The sequence below is a fragment of the Fusarium flagelliforme genome, assembly GCF_020744385.1.
Source record: "Fusarium flagelliforme strain FIESC 12 MPI-CAGE-AA-0113 chromosome Unknown B0J16scaffold_3, whole genome shotgun sequence".
Lineage (NCBI taxonomy): Eukaryota > Fungi > Ascomycota > Sordariomycetes > Hypocreales > Nectriaceae > Fusarium > Fusarium flagelliforme.
This window is the reverse complement of record NW_025763505.1, coordinates 142,512-168,459: the sequence shown is the minus strand read 5'-3', so window position 1 is coordinate 168,459 and position 25,948 is coordinate 142,512. Positions and strand designations below refer to the sequence as shown.

At 47.8% G+C, this 25,948-nt stretch overlaps 10 protein-coding genes across 10 annotated transcripts; 6 read left to right on the top strand and 4 right to left on the bottom strand.

Annotated features, from left to right (window-relative positions):
- Positions 1 to 340: 340 nt before the first annotated feature.
- Positions 341 to 1,333, bottom strand: B0J16DRAFT_336425 (ferredoxin). Its single transcript, XM_046127218.1, has one exon. It carries the CDS (start codon positions 1,116 to 1,118, stop codon positions 825 to 827), a length of 294 nt encoding a protein of 97 aa, XP_045983982.1. The 5' UTR covers positions 1,119 to 1,333; the 3' UTR covers positions 341 to 824.
- A 542-nt stretch (positions 1,334 to 1,875) lies between these two features.
- B0J16DRAFT_381953 (thioredoxin-like protein) lies at positions 1,876 to 2,354 on the top strand (the record flags this gene model as incomplete). Its single annotated transcript, XM_046131199.1, has 2 exons — positions 1,876 to 2,229; positions 2,286 to 2,354. 2 exons carry the CDS (start codon positions 1,876 to 1,878, stop codon positions 2,352 to 2,354), a joined length of 423 nt encoding a protein of 140 aa, XP_045983981.1.
- A 5,661-nt stretch (positions 2,355 to 8,015) lies between these two features.
- On the top strand, positions 8,016 to 9,953 carry B0J16DRAFT_370080 (heterokaryon incompatibility protein-domain-containing protein; the record flags this gene model as incomplete). Its single annotated transcript, XM_046130337.1, has 1 exon — positions 8,016 to 9,953. One exon carries the CDS (start codon positions 8,016 to 8,018, stop codon positions 9,951 to 9,953), a length of 1,938 nt encoding a protein of 645 aa, XP_045983980.1.
- Positions 9,954 to 10,307: 354 nt separating this feature from the next.
- On the top strand, positions 10,308 to 11,537 carry B0J16DRAFT_396222 (uncharacterized protein; the record flags this gene model as incomplete). The annotated part of the gene is made up of 1 exon (XM_046132252.1): positions 10,308 to 11,537. The coding sequence occupies one exon, from the start codon at positions 10,308 to 10,310 to the stop codon at positions 11,535 to 11,537; it is 1,230 nt and encodes a 409-aa protein (XP_045983979.1).
- An 800-nt stretch (positions 11,538 to 12,337) lies between these two features.
- B0J16DRAFT_396219 (uncharacterized protein) lies at positions 12,338 to 13,908 on the bottom strand (the record flags this gene model as incomplete). Its single annotated transcript, XM_046132251.1, has 2 exons — positions 13,071 to 13,908; positions 12,338 to 12,984 (listed from the first exon to the last, which is right to left on the bottom strand). The coding sequence occupies exons 1-2, from the start codon at positions 13,891 to 13,893 to the stop codon at positions 12,338 to 12,340; spliced, it is 1,470 nt and encodes a 489-aa protein (XP_045983978.1). The 5' UTR covers positions 13,894 to 13,908.
- Positions 13,909 to 16,072: 2,164 nt separating this feature from the next.
- On the bottom strand, positions 16,073 to 17,393 carry B0J16DRAFT_87928 (uncharacterized protein). The gene is made up of 2 exons (XM_046134621.1): positions 17,209 to 17,393; positions 16,073 to 17,139 (listed from the first exon to the last, which is right to left on the bottom strand). Exons 1-2 carry the CDS (start codon positions 17,352 to 17,354, stop codon positions 16,122 to 16,124), a joined length of 1,164 nt encoding a protein of 387 aa, XP_045983977.1. The 5' UTR covers positions 17,355 to 17,393; the 3' UTR covers positions 16,073 to 16,121.
- Positions 17,394 to 17,622: 229 nt separating this feature from the next.
- On the bottom strand, positions 17,623 to 18,542 carry B0J16DRAFT_381947 (uncharacterized protein; the record flags this gene model as incomplete). The annotated part of the gene is made up of 3 exons (XM_046131198.1): positions 17,623 to 18,176; positions 18,232 to 18,342; positions 18,398 to 18,542. The coding sequence occupies 3 exons, from the start codon at positions 18,540 to 18,542 to the stop codon at positions 17,623 to 17,625; spliced, it is 810 nt and encodes a 269-aa protein (XP_045983976.1).
- A 1,724-nt stretch (positions 18,543 to 20,266) lies between these two features.
- Positions 20,267 to 21,902, top strand: B0J16DRAFT_361676 (uncharacterized protein). Its single transcript, XM_046129771.1, has 4 exons — positions 20,267 to 20,410; positions 20,465 to 20,600; positions 20,653 to 21,328; positions 21,382 to 21,902. Exons 1-4 carry the CDS (start codon positions 20,303 to 20,305, stop codon positions 21,845 to 21,847), a joined length of 1,386 nt encoding a protein of 461 aa, XP_045983975.1. The 5' UTR covers positions 20,267 to 20,302; the 3' UTR covers positions 21,848 to 21,902.
- A 260-nt stretch (positions 21,903 to 22,162) lies between these two features.
- On the top strand, positions 22,163 to 23,382 carry B0J16DRAFT_370077 (uncharacterized protein; the record flags this gene model as incomplete). Its single annotated transcript, XM_046130336.1, has 2 exons — positions 22,163 to 22,761; positions 22,810 to 23,382. The coding sequence occupies 2 exons, from the start codon at positions 22,163 to 22,165 to the stop codon at positions 23,204 to 23,206; spliced, it is 996 nt and encodes a 331-aa protein (XP_045983974.1). The 3' UTR covers positions 23,207 to 23,382.
- Positions 23,383 to 23,627: 245 nt separating this feature from the next.
- On the top strand, positions 23,628 to 25,552 carry B0J16DRAFT_396216 (uncharacterized protein; the record flags this gene model as incomplete). Its single annotated transcript, XM_046132250.1, has 2 exons — positions 23,628 to 25,310; positions 25,484 to 25,552. 2 exons carry the CDS (start codon positions 23,628 to 23,630, stop codon positions 25,550 to 25,552), a joined length of 1,752 nt encoding a protein of 583 aa, XP_045983973.1.
- Between the last annotated feature and the right edge of the window lie 396 nt (positions 25,553 to 25,948).

Here is a 25,948-nt window from a genome sequence, read left to right as displayed (position 1 = left end):
CACTTAGCCTCGGTATTCGGAGGAGATGGGTTTCAAAGATGATACAATTTTGTGTTACATAAGTACTAGCTGGAGGCTGCAAAAGATCCAGGGCCCCTCCTCAAGCTATCTACGTTCTATAGCCGATTTTTTAATATAAGCCTGTCGTCTTCAAAGGCAATACGGCCCTCAAGTGGAAAAGAACGCTCGCTGCTCATTCCATGTTCCGTCCCGCTTTTGAAGCTCCGCTGTAAGATGGAACCCATCAAGTTTAATATTGCGCGCCGAAGTCTTGAAGTCTGAAGAAACGATACATATTAGCAATGTCTCTTGCTTAGATCGCACTTACCTTTGCTTGCTGAGCGCATTGAAGAAGGTAGGGAACTTTGAACAGCCTTACTTGTGGCATTCCACTTAAGATAGCCGTTGTCATTGCCAAGTACGGTGTTCAGGTCTATCTGACTTGGAATAAAGAAATCATCCTCGTATGTGGTATAAAGCCTCGGGCTTTGTCCCTGGGTGAGCTAAATGATATTATGGACCTGCTTTTGCAATTTCACTGTCATGGCGCCGTTGCTGTGCGCGGATAGAACAAAAAGAATGGTAGTGAGTATGGGTCTAAAGGAACGAGGATTTATATAGGACAGGCAGGGACAGCCATTTCAATTATTTTATTGTGACATTGAATTGGCAGTTTGAGGCCAGCAAATATTTCGCCCGGTCAGACCGTCCTGTCAAAGATCTGCATTGTAGGAGCTGAACACACACAGGTGATCTAAATCCGAAAGAGGTCTTCTACCATTGAAGTTGCATTGGCCTACCAGTGATATCCTGCCATCGCAGACTCAATACAAATCGTCCTCCTTGTGGGTCTCAAGCACGCAATCGCTCGTTGGATAGGCGACACAGAGTAAAACGAAACCATCCGTAAGTTGTTCATCGTCAAGGAAGGACTGATCACTTTGATCAACGGTTCCTGACACCAAACGCACAGTGCAGGCCGAACAAGCCCCAGCACGGCACGAATATGGCATTTCGAAACCACGCTCCTCAGCCTCATCGATGATGTATTGGTCATCAGCACACGGAAAGGTATGATCTCCGTCTGGAGTCTTCAACGTAACTTGGTAGGTGGGCATGGTGAAGTCGATGAGGATATATAGTAGAATAGGGGTTAGACGGAGAGAGAATGTTGAAATGTACTTTATGAGAGGGTAACTTGAGCGTGATGACTTTGAGGTTGATGGTCCTGGAGCTGAAAGGTAGAATTGCCTGAACTCAGAGAAACAGAAAATGTGTTATATATAACAGGATGGATAGCTTGAAATTAACCTGGAAATGCATTTGCCTCAGCCAATGACACTGTATTGATTTGCAATGTATCCCCATCAGAACTATCATTGGGCTGTAAAAGATAATGAGACACGGCACGTTCGCCATGACGTCAAATATTGCATACGATCTTCCTCAAAGGCCACTAGGACTTAAGAGAGGGACTAGTGGAGCGGCCCGGGCGTAGCTGAAAGAGTGATGAAGCGGCCCGAGCGGGCGTTTGGCCAACACGTCAGCACCAATTGAGTTCTGGTGAGGAATGATGGCGCCTGTATATGTAAGACATTCTTACGCGGCATGAGGATATAAGCGACTGTAATTCAAGGAAAAAATGTCAAAGAGTCCTGCATTTCATGATAAGCATACGTCATCAGGGCCAACTGAGACAAGCGAACTGGATGTGTTGTAAATCCCAGAGGTAACTATCTTGACCAGTTCTTACACTCGTCCTTGACCTTTTCTACCCCGATGCAGGTGCAGCAGCTTTACTTTAACAACCACTCGACTCCATCCAAACCGCCAAAATTGAACTACATTATATCCGAAACCCTACGACCGAGAATCATGTCTGTAGAAACCGAAAATGCAGTCCTGCCTCCTCACATAGCGCATTCCCATGGTCCTTCCACCTCAGATCAAGCCCTCTCAACCGAAAAATCACAAGAAGCTCTTTTCGCACGCCTAACAGAGTTGGTTAAAGAGGCCCCAGTCACGCTTTTCATGAAGGGAACACCTAAATCGCCCGTGTGTCGTTTCAGCCGACGGATTGTTCGAGTCTTGAACGACCACAAGATTATGTACAGCTACTTCAATGTCCTATCTGATGAGGATGTTCGAGTGGGATTAAAGGCGTTTGGCGAATGGCCTACCTTCCCTCAGCTCTGGGTTGAGGGTGAGCTGGTCGGTGGACTGGATATTGTAAGTCTATCTCAGCTGTTCCGTATATGTTATGATTGCTAATTGTATCTGTCCAGGTAAAAGAGGAATTTAGTTCCAACCCTAGCTTTCTAAATCAGCATTCGAGAGAGGAAAATACAGCATAATAATTATTTGAAAACTGTGCGATATAATCAATAAAGAACTGGATTGTCTCACGCCCAGGGGCCAGGGCGAAGTTCCCCTAACTCCATAGCCTGCTACATCCAATACCAATCCATTGTCTTTGTTCTATATACTAGATACACCCTTTTCAACCAGCAGTTGAGTAACGGCTTCGTGCCCGGCCCATTCAGAATACCACAACGGCGTACGGCCCTGCATATCCCCATACTTCCTATCAGCCCCATTCTCAACCAAGAGCTGCACAACCTTGTGGTGGCCTTTCCATGCAGCCCATGCTAGTGGCGTACGTCCATGGTCATCAACAGAGTCAATTTCGCTGTTTCCCTTGAGAAGAAGCTTCGTCATAGCCAAATTGCCTTGCCGAGCCGCCCAACTCAAAGTACTTTGCCCTTGCTCATCTCTCACCTTGTCGCTCGCGCCTCTATCACGAAGAAATTTTACCGTATTTTCGCGGCCTTCCTGTACAGCCCATAGCAAGCACGTCCGACCTTGCCTATCTGTTGACTCGATGTCACCGCCTCTGTCAAGAAGTTGTCCCACAACCCAATTGCCGCATGTTGTTGCCGCGTGATGAAGTATTGGCCAGTGACTCCTGTCTGTCCATGTAACAGCACCTAGTTCAAGCAGCAGATGTATAACACTGTCATGGCTTCCTAAGATTGCATACCATAATGGTGACCAGCCTTGCTTATCTGACAGCACGCTGTCAGCACTGTGTATAAGCAGCAGCCTTACGACATGCTGATGCCCAGACTGAGAGGCCCATGAAAGTGCTGTACGGTCTGTATTGTCTGTGGAATCAATGCAAACCCCTTCATCGATGAGAATCTGTACGACATCCTTGTGTCCGTTTTTTGAGGCCCAAGACAGCGGCGTACAGCCCTCAGTGTCTGCTAATTCGACCCTGGCGCCTTTGTTGCAAAGTGCCTGTACAATATCGCGGTGCCCATGTCCAGACGCCCATGACAACGGTGTTCGTCCGTTCTGATCCACAGAGTTGATCTCAGCATCCATGCGTAGAAGAACCGTCACAGCACGAAAATTCCCTTTTGCGGCGACATATCGTAGGGGTGTCTGTCTGTCGTTATTCTCCGACTCCCTGTCGGCGTTGAATTTTAACAGGAGGCACAAGATCTCTGAATAATCATCGTTGGTTTTGAAATCGCCCAGCGGACTGTCCATTGTCCGGTCTTCGCCACACCACCTTATGATGACATTCCACAATGGCGTGCGTCCATCCACATCTGCCAGGTCAACGTTCGCGCCTTGTTCAAGAAGCAGTCTAGGCACGGCTAAATCCCGCTCCGTAACACTATATGCCAGTAGCGACAAGCCTTGCGAATCCCATTGATTGAGTAAATCAATTTCATCACCCTTTTTGATAAGGAGTTTTAATAATGGGAATCCGTTGCTGTTTTTCTCGTACCAAGATACCCATTCCCCCCATCTTCGATCTCCAGAGATCCCACCATAGCCTGCAGCATACCATAGCAGAGTGCGACCAGAGCTATCGGTCCATCCAATCTCTGCATCGTCTCTTGCGAGAAGTATCTCAGTAATAGCCTCGCGCTCATTCATGACAGCTAAAGACAATGGTATCTGGTCCTGTTTGTCTTCCAGTGCTGGGTCAGCACCATGTTCGAGGAGCAACCTCAAGATACCTTCATTGCCTGTTTCAGTAGCGTACGAAAGTGGCGTGCGACCTTGTTCATCTCTTTCGTTCACTTCAGGGTTGAAGCTTTCCTGATCAGTCAAAGCTAATCCCAGAAGGTCTTCAAATCCGTATCTTGACAAGAAATGTAGCAAGCTGATCCCAGCGGGAGGGCAATGGCCAGAATCAGGCTCTATGATCTCATAGATCCTTACCCATCGTGCTAGCAAAGGTTTCGATAGACGCTTCAGACCATCCAGAAGGCTTTCATGGGATATACGATTGAAATCACTGCAATTGAAATGCGTGACCCACGACGTTGTAGCATACCTCAAAAGAGGGAAACCTTCGCCGCTATAGTCTTTCCCGGGATCAATGTCATCAATATCATCAATGTCATCATCCGCATTGATGCCATCGATGTCATCGATCCCCAGATAGCATATGCAAGTTTTAAATAGCTGCCAGTTTACCGTTCCTGCTACCTCATCGAGTGAACTTGTGCCCGGGTTTAATTTCTCCAGGCCCTTTTCCAAGAAGAAATCACTCACAGACTGGTGGATGAACTGGAAGAATAAGGCATCGGTAACCTCGATGAGACCTGAGGTCAAGTCTAGTACCCGTGTTTCCATTTTGTGACTGTTCGGCACATCGCCCGAGTCGACAAATTCTGCTAAGGAGTTGTATGGACAATCATCGTTGATGGCCATAACCCACGATAACTCATGTATTGAGATAGGCCGTAGAGCGAAACAAATCCAGGAGATCAACTTCAGTGAATCGGACTTTCTCTGGACGTCTGTGCTTTCGATGATATCTCGAACAAGGTCAAGATACAGCGCATCCAAGTCTTTTGGGATGACGGCGAGGGTTTCTTTCATCTTGCTCTCTGGGTATTTATTGATGTGTAGGTCCCGTATGCGCTCCACTACCAGACGTGCCCACATAAAGACACCTGCGGCTTGATCTATGATGAGATCTGATATCAATTCTAGATCATCGCTGGGGAGTTTGGACTTCACCCAGGCTGAAATATCATCTCTATTTTCATCTTCGAGACAAACTTGGAAATTGATATCCTCAGACAACTTCGGATAATGACGACAGGTGAAACATATATGAAGTTCCGAGCTAGTGGGTCCTAACTCTTGTTGCAGATAGCTGAAATAGTCAATCATCTGGCGGGCATTCTCTTTGCCACATTCATCAAGAGCATCGACAAACACCCAGACTGGGGATTTCATTAAAGTGTTGTGCAGTGACCGCTCAAGCCACTTTTGAAGCTCGGGCAGTTTCCAATCATACTCCTGGTCCTCCTTTTTCTTGGTATTTGTCCAAGTTTCAAAATCGGACACGAGGCCACCCACGGCCATAGGTACTTGGCTGAGCAGCTGATGGAGTAGTGATCGATAGAGGCCAACAGATGACTGCTGCAGTTCGGTACCGCGAGCATGGAAGAAGAATGAAAGAACTAGGTCAGTGTCGTGGATAGATGGTGCGATCTGGATGTTGTCGAGAAAGTGTCGCAACAGAGTTGACTTCCCGGACCCGGGCTTTCCCTGAATCCAGAATAAGCCACCCTGACTGTTAGTCCAGGCCAAGTATTGACAATGTTGCACAAGCCAATCGCATGTCCCATCGGCAGCAGCTGCAATATCCTTAGCTCTATCGTCCATTTGCGCGAATGCAAGTGATTTAAGGCATTCGTTTGCGGCTCGATTCAATCTTCGTCTGTAGCTTAGGTGATCTTGAGGAGCCGTAGGACCTGGACAGCAAACTCAGTGAAATTGAAAATGTATTTCCACCTCTCCTACATACCTAAATCCTTCACAGAGCATTGAGCCTCGTTACGAAACAAAGCAAGTGCTGCTTCGTTCACCTTTGTCTTATGTTCAGCCAGATACTGGACTGTTTTCGCCTTTATATTGCCCAACTCTTGCCAATTATCAAGCCGTATGTCCTCAAGTCCATGCTCAACGTTGAACCGAAAATAGAGGTTGGGACATTCTCGGAACTTGTTCTTCATCTCAAGCGCTATTGCCTCACAGTCGGTGGCCATATCTTTAAGAGCGTCGATCAGCTCCATTGGGATGACTCGTTGGAAAAACGATGGTGCTTTCACCTCAGTAACATCGGGTCTCCCCGTCCCGATGCTGATAATGCAGGATATAGAGCGCTCGGGATAAATCGAACCAACTTCGTCAATCATGATTTTGGTAGGGTTATTCGATCCGATCCCGCCATCCAGAAACTCCTCTTGCAGTATCCCTTGTCCAATCCTCAGACGTTTGAAGAACTTAGGAGCAGCAGAGGTAGCACGCCCTGCCTGCCAAATAGCGGCATTCTCGTACTCACCAGCGTTATGCGAGCTGTACGATCTAAACAGTCGGGGGATGTTCATGGCGCGGGCATTCCTTGTGCACACAAATCTGAAAAGTTTCGAACACGTCAATAAGGTCCAATGCCAGATATCAGCGATATAGGTCTTACTTACACCTTGCATACGGCCGTATCGCTGGCTTCAAGCAACGTCAAATCTTCAGCCAGCTGTTCCGTAGCCGCGTGTCTGTGAACCACATCCTTCATTGTGGTTTCGAGTATCGTAGCTGAGTAAAGCCCTTCACTAAAGCGGTATCTCGATTTCGGCTTTGAGAATACTTTTTTACTTATTTTGCGATATTCTTCAATAGCCTCTTCAACAGAAAGCTTCAATCGACCCAGGAGTATAGCGACGAGGCCTCCGGTGCTAGTTCCGCAGATAAGATCGAAATATTCGCATGGTTTTGGTATAAACGCCAGTTTTTGTTCGTCTCTGATGTCGCGCATCAATTGCTCAATTATCAAGAGTTCGCTTACTCCTCTTACCCCGCCCCCATCTGTACGGTGGTAGCATCAGAGTCGAGTGGCAGCATGAAGAAATGAAGCATACCGAGTGAAAGTAGGCGCAGCGGCGGTTCAGTCATCATTCTGCGACCGAGTTCAAAAAGCGCTTTTTGTCATGCAAGACAGAACAAGGAAGATCAGATGTCCCATGCGGGGTAATGACGGGTTAAGTAGGTCCAGTCTGACCAACAGCCCATCCCTTGTCTCAGTTTTATCTTTCTTCACACCATCTCCTACAGGATCGTCTCGCTTACGGCTCGGCCCTTCCGTACCACTATCATATGGGGCTGACAGTGTAAGCGACCGACTTTCATTTTCTGCATGCCAGGACTCAGTTGATGTAGCTAGTATTCGTAGTGGTATACTCTGAAGCTGGATGGCAGATTACCCACTTCTCCCGGATAACACCTTCAAAGTCCACCAAAGACCCCAGCATCATTCTGAGGATAAAGACGAAGACTTTATCCTTACTAGATTGAGTGGCTCACGTCTATCCAATGACGATAGTATTTGAACCTCCAGTCAGGTATGATCCGATTTTCAGCTGTCTTGGATGCACCCGACACGCCACTTTAGGCCATACAGCCAATACTAACTAATACTAACTGCAGCCAAGGAGCGGGGTAACCTAATAGCCCAATGAACGTGATTCAGTATAGCAGCAGAGCCGACAACTGCGGTCGACGAAGCCACTGCCACTGCCACTGTCCAGCTCCCAGCTCGCTTTAGAACCACTATGCGTGATAGGTCACAACCTTGTTTAGACAATGTTGGATGGGAGGCCTATTGAAAGACGCCACTGCCGGAAAATATGTAGTTCCTGATGTTTGCTTATCACTGATCGCCCAGAAAGGAAAAGACGATTAAAGGAGCCTCATTAATGTGCTGTCTTGTTGTAATTGGTCTCTGCCATTAGGCAAAAACCATTTTGCTAAGCTTAATTAGTTCGAAATCCCTTGTCCACAAGCTATCACAAACCTGAGACCGCAGATATCTACTAAGCTAACTATAAACCCTTTTTTCTAGACCAGCGGATAGCCGGTCAATCGCCTTCGTATCACCCCAAGCGATCTACACATATGTCACACATACTTGTCTATAGAGCAGAATGTCATCCTTCTCTTATACGCCTATCTCTGGTGAGCGCGGTGAGATTCGTCTTTTGATAATTCAGCCCGGTACCGGCGATGAAACGGTGGAATGTCACCTTCAGAAAGCCGTTCTCAGCGAGGACCCATCCTATGAGGCTCTATCCTACACCTGGGGTAGCGCAAAGAATACGCACCTAATCACCCTGAATGGTTTTCCGAGGGACGTCACGGATAATCTTGGTTTGGCACTTCGCAGTCTTCGCCAACCAGAGAAGCCGAGAACAATGTGGATCGATGCTCTGTGCATTAACCAGGCGGACCTGGACGAGAAGTCTGAGCAGCTCCCGAAGATGTGGGATATCTATACATCGGCAACGAGGTTGGTGGCTTGGCTGGGGCCGGCGAGACAAGCTCCGCCGGCTCAAGTGAAGACAGGAGAATCCATTTGGGCACAGATCTGCGATTTCTGGCGCAAGCTATTCGGATATCTTTTCCCCTCACGAGGACATGACGGTGAAGCGGCGATAGAGGCAATCCAAGATGTTGTCCTGAAGCTTAAGGATGTTTTCTACGAGGAGTTGAACCATGTCAGTCCAGGCTTGCTTTTAGGCCTAGGCGTTAATGTGAATTTGATCGATTGGCCCTGCATCTGGGACTTCCTCAATAGGTCGTATTGGCGGCGCGTATGGGTTGTGCAAGAGTTGGCGTCTCGCAGAGCCCCTTGGATTTGGCATGAAGGCGACACAAGCATCATCATGTGTGGTTCTAAATCTATTCTCAAGACCGACCTCGAGCGATTTATGGTAATTCTGTTCGCTATACTTGCGTGGGGTTACAGAGAATTTCAGAAGGACGACGGCTCTTTAATAGAACCACTCAAATCTAGTTTGACGCTCGGCCATACAGCAGCTCTTCGAATGTGGCAGATATACTTCGGGAATAGCGACCTTGAGGGACTTCTATGTCTTACTAGAATGCTCCAAGCTACGGTTCCTCATGACCGACTGTACGGAATGCTCGGTCTCGTACCAGATGAACAGAAGTACCTCATTGTCCCCGACTATTCGAAACCTATCAAGTCAGTCTATGCCGACATATGCAAGGGCTTAATATTGCATACCAAGAGTCTAGACTGTATTCTCTACAATCGTATCAGCTACAACGGCGAGAGGCCTTCATGGACATCCGACGCAGGGCCGAGGTTTCCTGATGGGGTTCTATGGGAGAAGGGGGAGGCCAAATTTGACGCAGCTACAAAGATTCCCCTGAGTATCGGCCCAACAGATATACCTCATCGTTTGTCGGTCAAGGGTATCAGAGTTGGGGTCCTCGACGTTGTTATTGGTCCCTGTAATCAGGAGATGCCACCAGAAGTACAGCGAGAGTTGAAAGAGCATCTTCATCGCATTGGCCCAGATCTCAAGTTGCCCATAGCTCTCGATTTCGACTGTTTCATGTCTGAAGTGGTAGCCTTCCGAGAAACACTGTCAATCGACGATCGTGAGGTCTTATGGCGGACACTTACCATGGATCATGTCATAGCTACCGTCGATGACAAAACAACGCCGGCCCCACAATCCTTCGAAGAGGAGTTTCAAATACTTATGGAGATTAGAGAGCTGCCAGCTGACTTTGAGCCCAACCTAAGACCAAAGGACCGACTAGATACTTACCACCAGCGATCTGACTTCAGAAGAGCTGTGGTGGTCAACGGAGGGAACAGATGTTTCTTTCGTACAGCATGTGGTAAGATGGGCTTGGGGCCGTATTCTTCGAGAAAAGGACACGAAGTTGCTGCTCTTTTCGGAGGGGAGCGCTTTTGTGTGCTTCGTCCCGTATCCGCTGGCTTTGAAGTTGTTGGAGATGCATATGTTCATGGCGGAATGCATGGAGAGTTTTTGTCAGCGGTCTTGGACGGTGATGACTCCGCCCTGGAAGAGTTCATACTTTATTAATGAACAAGGGCTATATCATATTCAACCACCCCACAATTAAGTCGGCCACCAATACCGTCTTACGGGGCAGCGTCCGGGTATTCGGGTACTCGTTTCCGGAGCGGGTACCCGCTGGTCCCGGATACCCGTTGAAACTGAAGGAGCTGCGACTGGTACCCTACGGTAATCCCTCTCTAACGAAAAAAGAGCAAGTGAGGTCTCAAGCCATAGAAAAGAGTTCAAAGCACCGAGAGAGCAGACTGTTATTTAAAAACCATATCATCAACGCACCAGCTCGAGCAGACTTTTCTTCCTCAATTCAGCAACCGTGCAATCACTGAAAACTTCGATTTCATCTAATACATCATTCCAAGCATGCCAAGCAAGATTGTCATCATCGGCGCCGGGTTCGCTGGAGTCTGGAGCGCCCTGTCAGCTCAACGCCTCATCAACCTCAGGGACAAGAAGCAAGACATTGAAGTCCTGGTCATCGCCCCCGAGCCATGGCTTACCATGCGTCCACGTCTCTACGAGGCCAATGCCTCAACAATGAAAGAAGCTCTCGCACCTCTTTTCAAGGCTGCTGGCATCGGCTTCCTTCAAGGGTCTGTGGACACTATTGACACGACTTCGAAGATGGTTCACATTCGATCATCTTCGAGTGATGAATCCGCCGTTGCTTTCGATCGGCTTATTCTAGCAGCTGGAAGTTCAGTCGTCCGACCCAAGAGCGTCACTGGCCTTTACCAATATGCATTTGACATCGACTCACTAGCTGGCGCAACCAAACTCGAGGCTCGTCTCGAGAGTTTGCAGTCCTTACCCGCCAGCAAAAGCCGCGACACCGTGGTTGTTTGTGGTGCTGGCTTCACGGGCATCGAATTGGCAGCAGAACTGCCAAACCTGCTCAAGCACATCCCGAACCCCCGTGTCGTCCTTGTTGAAAGCGCTCCAGATGTTGGCCCTGAGCTCGGAACAGGTCCTCGTCCCACCATCATGAAAGCGCTGGAAGCTCTCGGGGTCGAATTCAAGCTTGGAGCTGCAGTTACTGCGGTTTACCCCGACGGCGTACAACTTAGCTCTGGCGAACACATTAACGCAACGACTGTCGTCTGGACTGCCGGCATGCGAGCAACACAGCTGACGCAGCAAATTCCTGGAGCCAAGGATACACTATCTCGGCTTTACGTGGATCGATATCTCCGGGTTCCCGGTTGTGAGCACGTTTTTGCCACCGGAGACGCCGCCCATGCCATTGCAGATGAAGAGGGACACGTCGCCTTAATGTCCTGCCAACATGCTAATGTCCTCGGTCGTTTCTCCGGACACAATGCAGCAGCAGACCTACTCGGCGAGCCGACTGCTACGTACTCCCAGCCTGGATACGGTACATGTCTCGATCTTGGGTCGTGGGGCGCGCTCGTAGCACAGGGCTGGGATAGAGACGTCAAGATCACGGGACAGGTTGCGAAGCAGGTGAAGCAATACATCAATCAGAAAGCAATTGTGCCGCCGCGCAATGCCAAGGAGGCGATGGAGGCTTCGGTTCCTGGTCCGTATGACACGGAAGAGCTGTTCCAGAGTATTCTTACGGTATTGGGGTAGACGAGATGTACATATCCTCAAGTATGTAGATAGACACATCTGTAGAGGATTAGATAGGAGTTAACTTACCAGTTATTGATCAGGATCCTGCATCTGAACATACTTGAACGATGTCACTTACTGTAGAGAGGTGTAAATATTCTCATTGCGTTTAGATCGTACCCTGCATTCCTGTCAATATAGTACTATCCCTGACTAGTTTATCCCGTAGGAACCTCTAACAATAACGCAACCACATTCTAGCATGCCCCCCTTTGACGGTGCGGTTTACAGAGTCAATCCGTTAAATGCATTCAGAAACCTATCCCTCAAGGTCTGTGTGAGCTTTTTTGTTGGCCGCGTTGTTGCGTAAGCTAAAATATTATAATACGAATCCCCTCAGGCTAATGCTCTACTCCATGCTTTGTAAGAGAGTAGATATCTATATTGCAGGTATACTGGCTGTAGCTGTGGTACCGGATCACCGCTTCATAGAACGGGCCCCGATTCGCGATCTGGTAAACACGACCTGAACAGAAACGGGCTCAATTATGAGTAGTAAAAATCCATACTGATTTCTGGACCATTGATTGGCCTAAAACCGTAACGGGCCCCGTTACCATCTAGTATTCTAGAGTAGAAATTACATCACTACAATGTGACCGCAGGTTCAAACAGCCGCATAACACATGCGCCAGTGCAGGAAGAGCAAGTTGGCTGACATATGGTGCAGTCCTCTACAACTGAGCTGAGGGGGCCACATCAGAAGCATAAAAGATTTGAAGCAGACAGCCCTAAAACCTCCCCAGCTAATCAACAGATCAAGTATGCGGTAACATATTGACCGCTGTCGATGTCAGCGTCACCTTGCTCATCAAACTCGACAGCACCTCTTCTTGACCCATCGCCCTAAGAGCATCCTCCTTATCCAGTAGGAGGTTCCAAAGCAGTATCTCGATATCAACAGCCAGGCCAAGAAAGGCATCGCATGCTTTGCTCAAGCTAAGGGTATACACGGGCCGGTTGCCGCCAGTACCTGTGACACATTCGCGAATGGACTCGACCCCATGCTGGATGATCTTTAAGAGCTGCGTCTCCCCCTCCTGCTTCGCAGCTTTGGATAAATCCGCGGCAAATCGGTCTGTATCAGTTGCGGCATCCCTTAGAGCGTTCTCGTTCTTCCACGCTACGGAGTCGGGCCAATCTCTGCACTCGAGACGCAACATTTGCCGCAGGAGGAGTGATACATCGTTGCAAATCTCGCTCAAACCACAAGAAAGCAGAGTATCGTAACGCGTTCCAGGTGAGGTGGCTAACCTTTGGCTCAAAATGACCCGCTTGGCACGGTTTTGCAGATCAAGCAGTGCGTCAGAGTAAAGCTCCTGGTATTCCGGCAGATATTTAGTGCGACTGCGTCTGGTTGAGCTTTGGCCGGGGCTTTGTGGTGGAGGAGACGTAGCAGGTGACGCTATTAGGGTACATGATTAGTATGGGTATAATAGTTTGCGACGAATATGAGGACGGCTTGGGGTGGAAGTGAAAGTTATCCCTCACCTGAGAGTCCTCTGGAAATCTCCATGCACCGGCGCCTTATCTCAGTCATCCACTGCTCGTCTTTCCAATCACCCCTCAATACGCCGCAAGTTTCAGCTCCGATCAAAATCTGCAGCTGCCTCAGAAGACTGGCATGGGAGTGGTAATTCATCGCGTGACTTGGATGAAAGCCATTGACTCTTCGAATGGAAACGAATCCACGCTCTTCTGGAGGACGGACCCTCACTGTAACAGGTAACTTAGGTGTACTACCAAACCTCTCCCCGACCCTGAGACTCTCAAACTTGCAGGCATCTCCCTTGCGGTTATTGGACTTGTCCGCCCTTGGCAACCATATCTTGCCAGCACAGAGCAGGACACCTGGCTCCTTGTCGCAAATGATCTGCGTTGACACGCGAAATGACTCTTCGAGCTCGTCATCTCCGATCTTCGCAACGTTCTCAAACACATACGGCAGTAAGTCGACGATGGTAATGTCGGTCCGAATGTCGAGGGTTTCACAGGATACCGCCCTGAAAATGTCGTACAGGGCATAAAGGGACTCACAGTCCCCAATAACGGCGTCGATGCCCTTCTCGAATGGGTGATTGTGTCGGGGTTGCTGTAGGGTGATGGCGATACCGCCCTTGACTGCTGGGCCTGCAAGCTTTGCAGTGGTTTTTATCTCGTCGCTACATCGCCCGAGGAACCGTCCCCTCTCCTCGATGCGCGACACATGATTAGAGCGCTCTGTTTGGTGGTGAACGACGGGCTTGAAGAGTCGTCGGATCCGGTGGTCGATAGCCACATCAAGGCAGACTTTGGGTCTTGTTTCCGAAGTCATTGAGTTGGCTCTGCGGGAGAATTGTGGTAAGAAAGAAAAAGAGAAGAGGGTGGCACTTTTCAAGCAATTGTGGAGGAATGTCAGAGCCCAATGTGTCTCTTTTCACCGACTTTCAAGGTCCTCCGTCACACCAACGGTCTATGCCGCTCTAAAAATGGATGCACCCCTTCTAGGACATCGATGTGGTACACCGAGTAGCCGCTGTGGCTGCAAGACTTCCTCGCGGTTGGCTCCGTAGCCCAGACGCTGTAGGATCCTTTACAGACCTTGTTGGCCAAGGCAGACAGCCTGCAGGTATTGTGGCTACGAGAGTCACGTCATTGGCCGGTAGAAAATGGGCTGAACGTCACATTAGCTAAGTTTAAGACATATTGAATAGGTTAATGTGTTGAAATAAGACTTGGCAATACGCACCTTTTGCACATTACAAATGCGAGAGGCCGCTTTTAGTCTAAGTTTGTTTATCAGTGGATCCAAATTGAAAAGAGATCAATAGGAATGTGGGTTAACACGAGTACCTAAGTTAAGATTATGAATGAATGGACTGATCTCACCTTGGAGGACCAACCTCATAGGGCCAGGTGCGTTAGGCTATTTACAGTTCTGAATTTATCGCTCGCGTCTCTCGGAAGCAAGACGACTTATCGACGAAGGGTTCTTCTTTGCTGGAGGAGATTCCGGAACCACGAAGATGTTTGAACGCCGGGACCGCCTGAAACAGTGCTACAATTGCCAATAGATCACGGACCATAGATGCGACAGACCACAAGTTTACGGCAGATATGCTAAAGAAGGCCATCACCGCAGTATATACATGGAAGCTCCCGAGACGTTTGGCGTGTGGAGGCCCCTACGAATCGATTAGCAGAAACTACTGAAAACTTTACCCGGTCCAGCATGAGTAGAACGTTTCAACCGTTCCAACTGAATGTGAACTCCATTCAATCATTCATTCAATTTGTCTGGACGGTTGTCCTAGAATCGCCTGTGAATAATACCTAGGATATCCATCTGGCCACGATTGACAGGCTCGACTTGCTCGGCGTGTAAATGTTGGGTAATGTTAGACATTGGTTGCGGGTGGGTGACAGGCGCTTCGTGGACAAGGTTTAATTGGCTAGTACTGTACCCATGATACCTCTCGAACAGCAGTGGCTTGAAAGAAGAAGAAAGTCATGGACGTCTATGTCTGGTTGATCTGTAGGGCTGAACCAATCATTCCCCAACATGTTGGATCGGCAGTGGTGAGGCTGTGGGAGCTATGAATTGTTTGCTACCACACCTACAGGGGGCTGGTACTATGGAGGGTCGAGTGATGGCTTCCTAAGTGAGCCGTTTAGGGTATGGCGGGCGCCGCAGCCTTAAGTTGTTCAAGTCACGGAGCGACCCCGCTCGTGTAAAGAAGGGCGGCAAGCGCTGCGCCACTTTCTCAGTGATCGCCCTTCCTTCTGCATTGCAGGTTTTCGCTCTTCGCTGTAACCGAGCTTCATGTCTGGCCTCAGACATTACGATATACCAATGAGTGGCTTCGTGTACGACGGCAGCTGAGGTGGAAAGGTGCCGCATTTTCTCAACTAACATCGCTGAAAGTTCATCGACCTATTGCTGCCTGACACTCAAGCCTGTGGCCACACTAAGCAGTCATGCACTTTAGTGACTGGATTGAATATTGCTGTTATCGAGCTGAGTTAGCACTGTCAGGTTTTAGGGGCACCTAATTAACTGCAGTACGTTTAAAGGAGGTCCTATATCCATAGATTTATCCGCTTTTGCAAAAAGTAAACGTTTTGCATTATCCTAGGAACTATCAGAGGCACTTAGCTAGATATTGCCTACCAAAATAGATAATCTTGCTTAATTTTAAACTTTAATTGCATACTATTAGATCAGGCTATTAATTAGTTAAAATTAACCTCAACTCTACACTTAGGGTTAGCTAGTATCTACTTATAGTTAGTGCAATACATAGGAAAGGGGACTTTAATTAATAGAGATAAATAATAAGACAACTCTCTACTTAGCTTTCTTAAAATACTTACTATAATAGTATACTATATACTAGCTAGTTTCTTTACATATAGTATAACTTAGGTTATACTATATCTAAGCTAGGTTATTAGGTTAAAGAAAAGGTATAAGATTACTTTTTACTTTACTTTCTATTACTAAGACTAAAGAGGTGATATTAAGTAACAAGAGCATTGTCTGTCACCGACTTTCGCTGATAGTTACCTCAACTCAACATGATTCCCTTCTCTCCTCCTCTCCTCCTCGCACCTGTCCTGTTCTTCACACCCGATTGGCGCCTCCTGCCTCCACCTCGCATATTGAGCTGCTCCTCTGGCACTGGCAAAGACAGGATTAATTGCTGCACTCCTCCCAATCTCATGAGCGAACAATGGTTTTTTGCCGCTATCACCCTCTCTCTTCATGTACCCGGTACCTAAGAGCGCGCTTCGTAAGGCTTGAAGAAAAGCCGGATGTGTGGCGTTTTCTCCTGTTAGTAAGACCGTGTCGAGGCGGAATCCCTCCGGAACTGTGCCGCAGAAACCCTGCAACCTTTCGGTCACGCGATCCCAGAAGTCGGATCGGTCCTCCGAAGTAGCGAGACCGAGTTCGAGGTCTACAAACGCCCTATCACCTTTTCTGGGCTGGAGAAATGTAAATGCAGACCAAGTCCTGATAATTTCTCCACGTAAATCCGTAGGAGTGATTCCCACGACTAAGGTTGTTTCTAAGGGGGCATTATCCTGCTCCTCCGCACACCGCCAGAAGTTCTCATAGTGTTTGCACAAACCCTTCCCATGTGCCGCGAAAACGGCATATGACTCGAGAAGCTGGCTCGGGTATCCGCCGGCAGCGGGCAAAGGAAGTACAACCTTTGGACGGGGCAGACCAGCGGCCACCCATGGTCGAAGACGCGCATATTCGAGCCCGTCCCAGAGGTCTTCTTCTGCCAAGCCTTGAACTCGGGGATGCGACACGGCCACTCTATCTAGCGGACTCGTTACTGTAATAGATGTCGCGTCGCGTAGCGAAACAAGCATGGCGGCGATAATGCCGACATCGGGCGTAGCCGGCCTTCCGATCTTTTTGTTAAACGATCGTCGTAACTTCTCCCATCTCGAAAGTGGTAGAGGCGGCGGAGAACCGGCTAGACGCTCCATAAGTGCTGCATATTCCGGGTTTGCAGGAACAGAGACGATGTTTTGAATAGTATTATTGTGAAAGTGCACAGCAGCGGTCCTATTAGATGGTTGATTAATTTAATTCTCACTGGGAGGAACCAAGGATCAGAAGTAAATGTTGGCGTACCCGGAAGATAACGACAGACTAAACCCAATCCCAGGCGCTTCGTAAACACTCGTGGGTAAACAATCGGCGCAAGCAGGAAAAGGCTCAAAATAGTCACTGGAAGCCTTTGCGCTGCAAAATAAGCCAAAAAGAATTGTTAAGCGCATGATGGGATTGAAAACGACATGAAGCTTGCGAAAAACGTGATGGAGAAATGGTGAAGTAAGACAAGGTGCTTGACAAGTTTTAGTGGTTGAGATGGTCTGTTGGTCACATGACAACTGCATCAGCCATGCACGACCAACAGGCCATACCGTGTCCAAGAAAGGAGATGGTAATTATAATTCTAATTAGGTTCTTTCTAGTCATGAGAAAACTGAAAAGATCAAAAGAAGGTTTGGACCAGAATGTTGCAGAATAGCATTAACCCCAGTCTTATTTCTGAATCTCTGTACCTCCCGCCTCAACGGCTCCAACACTGTCTTTCCCAGCCGGCAGCTCTGCTACCAATTGTGTATCCCCTGGTGCTGGAGGGGAGAATGATGATGTTTGAACCCCATCATTACCTGAATAGACGGGATTGAACTGCGACGGGCTGGAGTAATCGGCGGTTCGCTGAGCATAAGACATTTGCGCCATCAGTTGCTGCTGGATGCTGTTTCCGGGCATTTCTGTTGGTTGTATGTGCGGAACATCGTTTTTCTTCTCAAATGCCTGCTTCTTCTTCCAACAGCAGAGAAATATTCCACACAGGACGAACAATGCGACAACAGTGCCAACAGCGATTCCGGCAATTGCTCCCTTACGGAGACCATATCTTTGACTGTCATCTTCTGACGTTGGCGGACCTTCAATTATTCTGTAGGTGACTGTAACGATTCCCTCCCGGTTAGAGCTGCTGCTGTCAGTTTCGCGGCTGATGCCGTCGTTTGTCGTAGTGGCACAGACGTCAGTGAACCTCGCGCAAAAGGTCTCAAAGCCTCGAGCAGCTGAGTAGCAGGTATGTTAGTAATTAATGCATCAGGATGGTGCAGCATCGGGAACGGATCGCCGTAAACAGTTTCTGGATCGGCAGCGATGGCCCAGTCGGCGCAGGAAGAAGCGTAATTGTCAAATTGATCGGTCCAAACAACACGACGACCCGAGGTGCGACAACTGCAATTACACACGTAGTTAGATAAAAGTTAATCTGCAACATTATGTGACTAACCAATAGCATGTGGCTTACTCCTTATAGGATAACCCGTCAAACCATCAATTTTGCTGGTGCAAGACGTAAAGACACCAACCATGTCGAGACAAGCAGGTGCATATGTTTGCCGAGTAGTACTGCCACCATTACTGGTTGTCAACATTTTCGAATAGTTAAAGATTTACTTTTGGTTGAGGTTCTTGTCAAGATAGACGACAGGATCAGTGGAACGGCCATTGACCTTAACCCCTGGAAACAGACCTGTATTAGTTTGCCTCGGCGATTTCCTTTTCACGTTAATTGCAAGCGGCGCAAAACTCCCAAACACTCGTCGTACTACAAAGACTATCCATGAGCTGCCAGGATAGGTTACAACTCAATCATATCATTGGGTGATGTGCAGCCTGCTTTGCTTGAAGTTCGTGGAAGATGAACACTAGTGGCCTAGGGTAGGTGTGCCAAGAATGACAGTAGCATTAAATCGAAATCGCGTATGAGCAGTGGATCTTTTCAGCAACTTCAATTGGTTATAACAGCTAGTGAGGAATCTTTTGGCATTTCCCTCTTATAACCTGCTAAACTGACCAATAGGGACTTACGTATCTGGGGGCTTAACTCCACGGTTTATACCCAATTTCATGAGTTTCCACGGTAATCGATCGCTGCCTCGCCTAAGTGCTTACACTCCGCCATTATTGTTGTTTAATATCGCTTATGATACTTTTGTCAGAGACCAAGACCAAGATACAAGCGCAGAGGGAATATATCATCAACATAATATAGCGCCAGCACTTTATGCATCTCGCCTTCTTTTCTTATCATGTTCAAAAGAGTGTGTAAGATAGCAATGACGGCCTATAAGAACGGACATGACTGAAGCACCCAGCTGTGTGGTACAATCCGAGCGGCGGGTCTGCAGATCCGGACGCCATCTAACCCGGGACCGACCGGTTTTGCCCAGGGGTAAACGGGTCTTATCGGTATTAAGATGGAAGCTCCTGCTGATGACTGAATGCTGTGTAAGTATCCAAGGCTAACCCCCCTTGAGCAAAGAATTCATTAGTTCTTTTCTGGCCCACATAAAGCTGTAGTAAGTTATCGGGTGGAAATGGTTTAGTGCTTCTTTAGCAAGAGTTTTAGCGTTTCTTTAGCTTATCGGTAGTTAATCTTGACTCATTTAACTTCGGCTGCAGCTACTAAGCGGTACTAGCTACAGTATTGGAAAACATCTTACTGGGAAAGGTACTCTAAATAATAATCGAAGAGTAATATATTGAGAGAGTGTTTTTAGAGCGTTGCAAGTGACGATTGAAAAATCAAGTCAGTTAAGTATGAAACTTGTATCACCTCTCAATTTACACTACTGGTGCAGTAAATATAATCTAGATCCATAAGTACCCAGACTCTTGGTGCTTTATCCTACCGGACGACCGGATATTAGTCTTGGTTCGCATTGAGAGAATCGGACCATTTTGATCACTAGCCATGAAGCCGAGTCAGGATATTGGAAGCATTGAATCTGGACTTTGTCTGTGCACGTCTGAGCGAGCGAGGCTAGCTCTGTCTTAGCATCACCCTAAAACGATCTCGGCTTATGGCGGCTAGGGCGATCCGGAGAATCGACCGAACTTGACCAACCAACCATCGCCGAATTGAGTTTTTAGATTCGTCTTGACTCGCCATGTCGACGCCTCCTCGGGTAGCTTGGTCAGTAACCGGGACGCTAACCCTCTTTTGCATCACTAAAATCGTCTCGGGCTTTCTTGGTTCATTTGCTACTGCATATAGTGTGCTTTAGAGTGCCGAAAGAAACCATCGCTCGTCTTTGGAATGTAAATAACGAGCAAGCCCCCCCATGCCCACCACGGCTTGAAACCTGTCTCACATTGCTTGTCTTTGCCCTTGTCTTACTGGTCCATCAAAATGAGGCTCTTCAACAGTTTCCTCGCCCTTGTCGTGGCTTCCATGTCATTGGTCTTGGCACAGTCTTCCGATTCCTCTGCCATCTTGGCCACTATTCCACCCTGTGCTGTGAGTATTTCTGCGGTCGGTCAATGCAGTAAACACATGGACTAACATTAGCAGTTAAAATGTATGGCTGCATCCGTCGCGACTTCAACATGCGATCTTTTCGACACAGAATGTACATGCAAAAACCAACAACTGCAAGCCGACATTGAGAAATGTGTCATAACGTCTTGCACCATCAGGGAGTCTTTAAGTGGGTAGTCCAGCATGATTCAAGGTACAATATGTTTACTAACACCCATCAGCTACCAAAAATGCTTCCATGACAATGTGTAACCAACCTATCAGAAACCGCCAACAAAGCTTCCTCGTTATAAACGCTATAATGGGGATTCTTTCAGGCCTTTTTGTCGCACAACGATTCGCGACGAAATTCTTCCTCAAGCTCCCTTTTGGTCTGGATGACCTCTTTATAGGGCTCTCTATGCTCATTGTGATACCCTGTATCGCTATCAATGCGCATGGTTTAGTCCCAAGCGGGTTAGGACGCGACATCTGGACCATACAGCCTGACCAGATTACTAACTTCGGTCTTTACTTCTATATCATGACCATCCTGTATTTCACCATGCAGACATTCTTGAAGTTGGCTATGATATTTTTCTTTCTACGTATCTTTCCGACGCGGGGTGTCCGAAGAGCGCTGTGGGCTACAGCTGTCTTCAACTGTCTTTACGGTTTAGTATACATCTTTCTCACCGTCTTCCAATGCCGGCCCATCAACCTGTTTTGGAACAGGTGGCAGCACAAAGAAGATACTGGGAGTTGTTTAAGCATCAACTATATGACTTGGTCCAGTGGGGCATTTACTATTGCCCTTGACGCTTGGATTCTGAGCATTCCACTGTCACAGTTGAAGAAGATGAACGTTGACTGGAAGAAGAAGATTGGAGTTGGTATTATGTTTAGCGTCGGCACCTTGTTAGTATACCCAATGAAGCTTGCAAAGGTAACTGTCACTAACGGATAGACAGCGTTACCATCGTCAGTATCCTGCGTCTCAGAGCCACGATCAAATTCAGCGCAGGGTCCGGTGCGAACAACGCGACATGGGAATACCTCGAATTCGACTTGTGGTCCACCATCGAAATCGCCACCGGGGTAGTCTGCGCCTGCCTCCCGAGTCTCCGAGTTCTCCTCGTCCGGATCTTCCCCATGTTGGGCGGATCATCGGCACGCAATTACTACCAACACGACAGCAACAGCTTCAATAAGGGCAGGCCGGGTCGCAGCCGCTCTTTTGCAATACCCCTGGGTTCGAACTCCGAGGCTGACAAGACGGCCCCTCGCACACGCATCGACCCGGTTGGTATCACTCGCGACCGAACATACGAGGTGGAGTTTGGTCAAAGAGATCACGATGAGACGGAGCTAGTTCATATGAAGGATCTCGACAACGATCTACGATCGGACGCGTGGAAAGTGCAACGTTTAAGTTGAGAGTCCTATTGTAGGAGGGATTTTTATAAATCTATAAATTAATTGTAAATGACAGAAGCTGATTCAGTCGAAATATGTAACTCGCTTTGTCCATTTCCGGAAACAAGGAATAGCTAGCGCTACAAGCCACCCGCCACACAGATCGACCACGCCAAGGTTTCCTCCTGCGCCCCTTTCAGGTGACACCGATCTGGCTACAGTTCTGCACAGCCCATTACAGCTGGACTTAGCGTACCTGCACATGCAGGTTCAGTAATAAGAGACGAAGGAACGACATGAAATAGAACCACTCAACACTCCAGATCAAGAACCACTATGTTTGCACAACAATTGAGCTCCACTGAACTCTGCGGAGAGGTCAAGCGTGACATTGCTGCTGCTCTCTGGAACACTCCGCCCGCCGAAGTCCAGCCTAGCCTCAACTGCTACTTCAAGTACTACGTTCAACAATGCGAACTCATTGCGCTACATGCAAGAGGAAACTATGCCTCTATTGAAACACATCAAGACATCATGACGATAGCGCAGCTGGCCAAAGCGGGGCAATCCCCCGATGAGATCCGTCAACAAGTTGGCATAGGGGATGTTGGAAACGATCACTCAATCGACCTTGCAGCTCGTCTGTTGACCATGGTCGAGATCGGCAACCTCTCATATGCATTCTCGGGTTCGCGAAAGGTCGAATGGTTAGGTGGAAGCTTGAAAGATTTACTCAATCAGACTTTTCAACCGACGCCGGTTCTGAGTACCAAGAGCGTGAAACTGGACAAGATTTTCAATGCTTTCAATTTAGGTGTTATTGCTGGCATGGATATCATTTGGACCAACAATCTTGCGGACCACCTTCGTCTGATGAACGATGACAAGAGCGTTGCTATATTCCATCACGCATCCTTTCTGAAAAGACAACAACGGTAAGTGGGAATAGTGTTGTTGAAGAATAAGTAACTAACTGTCGACAGGGACTCTACGCTTTATAGTCCAGAGTTTCTCGATGAGACATTGAGTACCATGGCCCTTCTCTTCCCAAAATGGAATAAGAAGGTCCAAGCATGGTACGAACGCGAAGCATCACTTCACGGACTCGACTCTTATTTAATTGAGGTTGGGCAATTGAATGCCGACCAGCGACAACTTGAAAGCTTCCTCTTCTGGCGTGACCGTTTGATTATTATGAAGGAAGTGTTTGATGAGGCCCGACCGGATACAATTTGGCAGTGGTGGCATGATCGTAGAAATGGGGTTCAGTGGTATACGTTTTGGGTTGCGATTCTTGTCCTCATCTTGACCGTTTTCTTTGGCTTGGTGCAGTCGGTTGAAGGCGCCTTGCAGGTCTACAAAGCGTTCCATCCAAACTAAGGCGACTTGGACATACTGTATTCTTGCTTCAGAATAGCTGCGAAACAGATTTGTTCACACTCTCTACACTTTGAAGTTGCGTCTTTGGCAATGCAAGATTAACCATTCTTCGCAGTCACGCGTGGAAGCCCCGAGATACAACGGAGGTTCAAGCCACGCCTACAAAGGGAGTTGCGGGGCGTTCTAGACCGCCAGCCCGGAGGCCGCAAACACAGCCGCCGCCACCCATATCATTCCAGCATCAACTTTGCGGGGTAGTCCAAATTCCTCCAGCTTGCAAGACACTACAAGAGGTTTACTAGCCTAGACTACATAGTTAATCAAATAGCAGCGACAATCCTTATCACATTACCGATTTATCCCGCCCCTTCATGAAATATCCTGAACTCAATCTATGGACTTGATTGCCTCACGGTATATGATGTTATTTTCAAGACTACTAAGCAAGCCGGTCATTCAACTCCAGCCCGCCACATGGGATTCTCCCGAAGAGTCGCTTGGGGCCCTCGTTGGTCCTTTACACGGTGGTCGCTATAAATGCTGGGAGGCCGCCGGGAGAGCCCGTGCAGTCTTCACAGATTTGAGCGCTGAAATCAAAGGGTACCTTGAGGCTTCGACTATATCTACCTGCGATATCATTTCGTGGTCCATGTATATGATCGGCCGAACAGCAGAAACAGCAGCACCGAAGGTACTCATCTGCTCCATAAACTCAAAAGTCCGAAAGTCTATTCGAAAGTCAATAGAGTATAGTGGTATCATGGATAAGTATCCTGGTATCGGTCTCGGAGACACTTCGACATTGCCGGACCGTCATGTCATACGACTGTTGTCCAGAGAAACAATCAAAACTCTTCTCCTTCTGAGAAAATGCGAGCCTGAGCTTGCGGTATTAGTAGAGAGCACCCCGGCATCGAGAAAGAAGATCAACAAAAGGAGGGCTTTCGTTGTTGATCCGGCTGACTATTCTCTTCGACCCATCACGCTAGGACCACTCATCACGGCAGGTGGTAAAAGCTATCTCCTTACAGCTGCACACGCCTTCTCAACAAAGGGGAACCTATCGGAGTCTCAAAGTCAACACCAGGAAGCGTTTGATGATTGCAGCTTCGATGGCATGAGTGAAGACGAGGACAAGGTTGATCTGAACACGCTTGAGACAGGAACACCAAGCAGCTTCGCTTCCCAATTGTTTGCCATGATAAACCCGTTCTCAAATCCAGAGCTTCCAGGAATTCGAGCCAGCCCCTTAAACGACAAGGGTATCGAGCTAGACCGAGAACCTCATGACGTGGACGTATCTAGGCTAAGGTTCTATGGGAAGTTGGCTCTTAGCTCAGCGACAGGAAACCGTCCAGCACTGGATTATGCCCTTATTGAAGAAAAAAGGATAGAGAATACTGCAGTATACCGTATTCAAGACCTTGAACCTCCACCAATCCAAGCCAATGAGATAGAGACAATAGGAACTCAAGATGGTCCTGTTATCGCCTATCTGGGCGATTCAGGAGGAGTAACCGGAGGCCTCACGGCTACTCCAACATACATGTACTTCCCTGGATGGCGCCATTTCCAGGAGGTTTACCCAGTCCGTTTCCACAACCACGAATTCTGCGCGGGAGATAGTGGCGCTGGTGTTTTCAGGCATAACGGAAGCTTCTTGGGGCATATCGTGGCTGGTGGCCCTGGAACTCATATCGCATATATTGTTCCGGCGATATATACCATGGCAAATATCGACGCACGACTCAACGAGAAACTCAGTTCAATCAACGCATTTCTGGGCATGATATCACCAGATGTGACACTTGCAGACTCCAAGATCACCCTGAATAAGATCAACCAGATATTGCGCGATATTTTCCATCATTTTCCAACATCTAAAGTTACGTCGATGATTCTCATGGGAGTCGTTACGTTGAATCTATTGGGAAGATACCTGGAATTGTTCGACAATAATCATGGTTGGCGATGGGTTTTGGGCAGTATGATATTTCACTCTACGTCGACACTACCTTTGATTTTAGCTGTCGCTACAGCATACATAGCCGGACGCCTGGAGAATCACCCCCCCAGAATCTCGGTTATCTTGAAGGTAATCGGAGTATGTGGTCCGCCTGTTGTATTGGTACGGTATTCGAATCTTTTACATGAGGTTGATGAAGAGGGACGGAGCCGGCTCTACAGTGTGTGGTTTCACTTGTGGTCTATATTGCTCACGGCCGTTGGTCTACTTCTTGTATTTATGGGAGGACGCCTTTATGTTATTATCAACAGACGGTCGCGTCGTGGGCAAGGGAAATGGGCGACGACAAAGGCTACTTGGCCAAGTCTGTCAAGACCTAAGACGTGATGATGTAGAGGTTACTGTATCGCCATCAAACCATTTAGTCGTGGTCCAGGCCTCGGCCCTGTGGCTGTTGCGGGATCAAACGTATTTAACCACTACTTTGCCTGCCCCCATTTCGCCTATCTAGGGATGGTATTACAATATTAACAATATCTATAATAATAACTTCTTATAGATACATTTTTTACTTATTTAATTTTAGGTTTTAAGAAACACCTTTAGTAATATTAAGGTATAAATTAAGAATTTTATAGGTAGTTTCTAAAGTTAAAAATAGGTTAGTTAGTAATCCAATATATAATTAGGCTATAAGCTGTATAATATTTTGATTTCTTTTTTATTCCAAGTCCTCTACCACCAGTAACCAACCGACCAGATATAACTCATTTCTT

Bases quoted from the DNA above. Each gene is read 5' to 3' on its own strand.
- B0J16DRAFT_336425 (XM_046127218.1), bottom strand. From the start codon at position 1,118: ATGCCCACCTACCAAGTTACGTTGAAGACTCCAGACGGAGATCATACC.
- B0J16DRAFT_87928 (XM_046134621.1), bottom strand. From the start codon at position 17,354: ATGCGCTTAACAATTCTTTTTGGCTTATTTTGCAGCGCAAAGGCTTCC. The intron at 17,140-17,208 runs GTACGCCAACAT...ACCATCTAATAG, and splicing joins AGTCTGTCGTTATCTTCCGG to GACCGCTGCTGTGCACTTTC.
- B0J16DRAFT_361676 (XM_046129771.1), top strand. From the start codon at position 20,303: ATGAGGCTCTTCAACAGTTTCCTCGCCCTTGTCGTGGCTTCCATGTCA. The intron at 20,411-20,464 runs GTGAGTATTTCT...TAACATTAGCAG, and splicing joins CCACTATTCCACCCTGTGCT to TTAAAATGTATGGCTGCATC. The intron at 21,329-21,381 runs GTTAGTATACCC...ACGGATAGACAG, and splicing joins ATGTTTAGCGTCGGCACCTT to CGTTACCATCGTCAGTATCC.